This window comes from Ailuropoda melanoleuca, chromosome 15, assembly GCF_002007445.2.
Source record: "Ailuropoda melanoleuca isolate Jingjing chromosome 15, ASM200744v2, whole genome shotgun sequence".
In the NCBI taxonomy this organism is placed as follows: domain Eukaryota; kingdom Metazoa; phylum Chordata; class Mammalia; order Carnivora; family Ursidae; genus Ailuropoda; species Ailuropoda melanoleuca.
The window spans coordinates 85,624,868-85,630,013 of NC_048232.1; the positions used below are offsets into that span (position 1 = coordinate 85,624,868).

Below are 5,146 nucleotides of genomic sequence, written 5' to 3' on the forward strand. Positions count from 1 at the left end.
GGGGTGTCACCCTCCCTGCCCCAGGAGGGTGTGAGCTGCAGTGTCCTGCTCTGCAGCATGCAGAGGGGGGCTGGCCCTGCCTGGTGTGGTCTCTGTCCAACTCCTGGGGGCTCCCAGCCTGGAGCAGCATCACCTGGGGCAGAGGACCCCATTCCTGAGGCGTATCTTGGGCCAGTTTGCTAGTGACAAAATGCCTCCCTTTCCAGGTCGGTCTGCCTGGAACCGCCCCCTGTGGCATAATCAGCTAATGTCCTGAGGCTCACTGTAGACTGGGCCCCTCTCTGTACCTGGCTGTCTGGGGGAAGGCTCAAGGGTCTTATAGGGGGAGTGTCCTGGAATGGGGGCGGGGGCTCATTTGGACGGCAGCCTGGCTGGAACCTCAGTCAGTGGGTGAGAGGAGGGAGCTCCTGGGGTCCTTTCACATCTTCTCATTTCATCTTTGACCAAACATGGGAGCGAGTGATGACATCATTTTTCTCCCAAAGCTGAGAAAATTGACGCTCGGGGAAACATGAGAATGTGCCAAGGTCCTAAGAAAGTTGGCAGAACTGGGTTAGAATCCAGATCCCTAGACTTGGTATCTGGAACGGTGACGAGCTGAGCGCCAGCTGTGTACCAGGCCGCCCACGTGCACTGTCCCCGGGGTTGAGATTGTTGTATCAGCTTTACAACAATAAAGATCAAGAGACCGAATTTCAGAGTCACAATAGCTGTTAAGTGGCAGAGGCAGGATTTGAACCAGCGGTCGGGGCCTGGCTCAGGAGTCGGGGGTAGTCATTGCAGGTTGTACCTGAGTCTGACCGGGGGTGGGCAGGGCCTGGGCTCCCTGACAGGGCAGGGCTTTTCCACCCTGGGCCCTGGGCCTCGATAAAGGTACTGGGTGAGGCCCATGTCAGACAGCTGCCTTGACCTTGACCTGACTCTGGGCTGTGTCAGGATCCACACAGACCTGGGCTGACAGGCGGAGACCGTGGAGGTTATAATGGGGCACAGGTGGGCGTGCAAAGCCAGGTTTCATCCTTCCAACCCCAGGGAGCTTCTTCCAACCCCTCCAGCACATACTGATGTCCCCTCTCTGAAATCCCCTGGCCTCCTCTGCCAGGGTGATTGCTGGGGCCTGACACAGTTATGGTCCAGTGACTATCTGCTGAAAATTCACCACATCCTGCATGCTGGCTGTGTGCCAGGCACCACAGAGGACCTAAGGAGGACGCGAAAACTCAAGCTCCTTTGTCACTGAGGCATGAGAGGTCCTCCATGGCATGGGCCTCACCCATGCCTCCAGCCCTTCCCAGCCCCCGCCCTCCGTGTACCCTCCACTCTGCTCATACCCTTCCCTGAATGCTCTCCCACTCTCCATTTTTCATAATGTTCTGATGATCATAGAAAGGGTGGAGGCTACAAAGGGTCCCGTCAATAAAGTAAATATCACCCATCATCTATCTTATCCCCAGGGTTATTTTCTGGACATACTCCCTACCTTCTTTTCCCCTCCGTCTTTCTTTTTTCCAAACACAGAATCAGGAACATTCTTGTGTCAGCTGCTTCACTGGCTCCCGGGATGTCCAAGCCTGGACATAGTTCTCCTGCCATGTCACATTTCAGCAGCATGATTTGGTTGCTTGAGATTCCCTGGGCATACCGTGATTTTTTAAAACCGATCCCCTCTTGCTGGGCATTTAGCTTATGTCTGATTTGGGACTACATATAAACAATAGCAGTTACTGCCTCGGGACACCTTGCTGGAAGGTGAGTGTCTTGGCCAGTGGATAGCCCGCCTTGCCCTTTCGAGACTGCTGAGCCTTTGTACAGGCTGGTCCCTCTGCGGGGCTGTCCCTCTCCTATTTATCCTCTTCCTGGAGTCTTACTCCTCTGATGTGCACACATAACCTTCTTCTGAAGTGTCCCTGGGCTGCACCTGCCGTCCTCCTCCCCGTCCTCAGCTGCCCTTTTTGTCCCCTGTGTCATGAGCATCTGTCAAGCTCCTGCGTCTCTGAGGGCAGACAGCCTGGCATCTTCTCCTTCTCTCCCCAACACGTAGTAGGCTCCTGGGAAATGCTTCCCAGATGAACAAGCCATCCCCTGGCTGGTTCAGCAGTGTGGGACTGTGTGGTGTTTCTACTAGTCTCCATGAACAAGTGCCGCTGTGTTATTAAATTTTTCCAAAAGCAGAATGTCGGCTGTGTTTGCCAGTTGGTTGCTCTTTTAAGAGTGGGTCTACCCTGCCCATCCTGTACTCCTCAACCCGTCTTTCAGAGCCCATTCGCTGGACACCTGTGGCACTACAGGCCCTGTGGGATGCAGTGCTGGGGCCCGAGGTGAAGCAAGAAGCAACCTGGACCAGGGTAGGTGTGGGTCAAGCTCGGAGCTCGGCGCCTGGGACTGGGGGGCTCAGGGAATGGCAGGCCCTATGGTGGGGAGCTCATGTTTTGCTCCAAAGGAAGTGCCGAGTGTCAGGCATACAGTAAGTGCTCAGTAAGTGTGTGTCCTAGGAAGGGCAGGAGATGGTGTCTGGGAGCTGCAGGGAGGGCTGGTGGGATTGGAAGTGGTGAGGAAGCTGGTTTTAGAGGATGAGCGTCCCAGGAATTTGTGTTCTCTCCCCAGGGACCAAGACTGCCAATTCTCCACTCTCCCAGACCATATGTCCTCCAGGTCTCCGGAGGCCACCACCAAGCTGTGGCTCTGTCTTGGGCAGGCCGCAGGTGGATGGAGTCTGTTGGGCTGTTGAGCCCAGGACCTGCCTCTCCGGCAAGCAGGGCTGTCTTCCTTGGAGACGATGTGCCCTGCAGCCCTAGGGCGAGAAAGTGCTCCCTGCTACTTTGGGTTCCTACTTCACTCATGCTCCACAGAGTTGGGCAGCACAGCTGGAGGCTCTGGAAGGCTCTGTGTGCCAAGAGGAGTTTGAGGTCAGTGGATCTCATCCTTCACTTGCTCAGTAGACACTGGCCTCGCCCTGGGCGCTGGTCACAAGACACCATGGGGCATTTTGTTCAAATGAGCTCAGGGGCCCTGTGGCCTGCTGAGCTTGGCACTCAAGGCCCTGCACGGCCTGCCTTAGGGCCTGCTCCCGTCCTTAGAGAGTCCACACCCCCCTGGACCTCCCTGCCTATCTCCTCCCGGGCATCTACAGTTCCTACTGTTGGGAATGCCCATCAGACCATCTCCCCTGTCCACCTTCTGTACCTTCTTCCAGGCCCAGCCCTCAGGCCCTCTTCAGGGAAGCCCTGCCCCATCTCCCAGGGTGGGCATCTCTCCCTTCCCCAGCCCACGCTCGGTCCAGGCTGGTCTCTGGGCACATCTCCCCTCTGGCTCTTCACTGGCCATGGCTGGATGGCAGGGGCTGTATCTGGGGGCCCCCCTCATCCCTGGCCACCCACAGGCTCCCAGGATGCAAGTGTCAAATGCATGCTGCCAGCACCTGAGCAGTGGAGCTGACGGCAGATTTGGGCCACCAAACAAACCTTCTCCTTGGCAGGGCCTGTGTGTTTATCTGGAGTTTCTTTCCGGAATCCCCAGGTGACTGCTCCCACACTCCTCTCTTCCTGACTTGGGAAGGGCCTGCCCTGGGGCTCTGACCTTCACCAGGCAGGCACACTTGAGCTGGGCATCTGCAAAGGTCAGCGTGGACCTGAGGGACAGAGTGAGTAATCATGGTGGGAGGGGGTCCTGTCTGGTGGCATGAGGGCCCTGGGGAACCAGCTTCTCAGAAGGGACCTGGCGGGAGACCATGCGGCGGCTCCCCGCTCCCCAGGAGAAGCATAGGGGCTGCCAGCCGGGTGTTTGGCCATCCTGCCCGCCTGCCTGGCTGAGATCGTACTTCTAGCCTGGCCTCTTCACTCTGCCCCAGGATCGCCCTGGGCCAGGGTAGGAGAATTCAGGTCCACAGAGGAGGAAGAGGAGGCAGATATTTGCCCACCTGTGGTCCTCTCAGCTATTCTCTGCCCCCCCTAGTTGGCCTCAGGGCCCTGGCCAGGCCTCCTTCATCTCCCAGAGCAGCCTCTCCAGCTCCTCTGCCAGAGCAAAGTCTAAAAAGATAAACCTGACCAAGGCATGCCCTTGCTCAAAACCTGCTATGGCTCCCAACTGTCCCTGATAAAGTCCACCCCCTTAGGCAGGCATCCAAGGCTCTTCCTGAGCTGGCTCCTGTCCCTCCCCCTCCCCCACCCCATCTTCCCCTCTCCCCCCACTTCCTCTTTCTCTAGCCCCATTGAAGCTGCCATTCCAAACATGCCAAGGCCTTTGCATGCACTGTTCCCTCTGCCTGGAATGCCTTTTCCATACCTTCTCTCCTTGGCACACACTTTTTCAGCTGGGGTGTGTCCACCTCCAAGAAGCCACACCAGGTAGTCGGCCCTGCTTCTGCGCCAGCTCTTGTGCGGGGAATTCTGTGTCCCTGTCTGCCTCCCTACCAGACTGGGCTGTCCCCAAGGGCAGGCCAGGCCTGAGGCGCCCACACAGGGTGTCCTCACACTGAGTCTGAAGCCGTGAAGAATGCAGGAGTGGGAGCCACCGTGTGATGTGAGTGTGTTGGGGGAGGGGACCCAGAAACATTGTTGAGGTGCCTTAGATGGGCCTCGGAGGGGCCACACCCCCTTCTCACCTCCCTCTCAGTCTGGGAGGCCCAGGCCTGACCCGTGCCCTGGCTACAGGCCCTGTGGACGCGGCCCTCCACCCGTGGCGGGGGGCTGGAGGTCATAAGGGTCCTCTCAAACTCCTCAGGGTGGGACCACCGCCTCGGGGGGTGTCGCTCTCCCCTCTGCCCGACAAGGCAGGACCTTCTTCAAACCAGAGGCCAGGTTCTCCGTGGCCCTGACCTGCTTACCTGCCCCGCTCCGGGTCAGGCCTCCGCTGGCCACCCTCTGTACCCTGGGACTGGGGACCCGGGACCCCGGGGAGCAAGAGAGGCGGGCGCAGGAGGCGGAACTGGGCCTATGCAGCCTCGGAGCTGGGGTCCGCGTCTCCCCGGAAGATGGGGGATAGGGGTCCGGGGCAGGGTGCCCTCGTGGCCCCGGGAGGGGGTCCGGGCCGGAGGCGGGGGCCGTGGCGCCCCGGAAGGAGCCACGCACGCCCCAGCACGCGGCGCCCGCTACGGCCGCCGCGGATCCGGAGGTGAGAGCGCCCCCACCCCGCTTCCCCGCCCACCCCG

The 5,146-nt window shown here is 59.2% G+C and overlaps 1 protein-coding gene across 1 annotated transcript in view; it reads left to right on the forward strand.

Moving 5' to 3' along the window:
• Positions 1-4,362: 4,362 nt before the first annotated feature.
• Positions 4,363-5,146, forward strand: part of MPPED1 (metallophosphoesterase domain containing 1) — an 81,484-nt gene continuing 80,700 nt past the window's right edge. Inside the window, exon 1 of the mRNA XM_034643958.1 lies at positions 4,363-4,518. Within this exon, the coding sequence (XP_034499849.1) occupies positions 4,492-4,518 (27 nt within the window). The 5' untranslated portion in view covers positions 4,363-4,491. The remainder of the gene's footprint in view (positions 4,519-5,146) is intronic.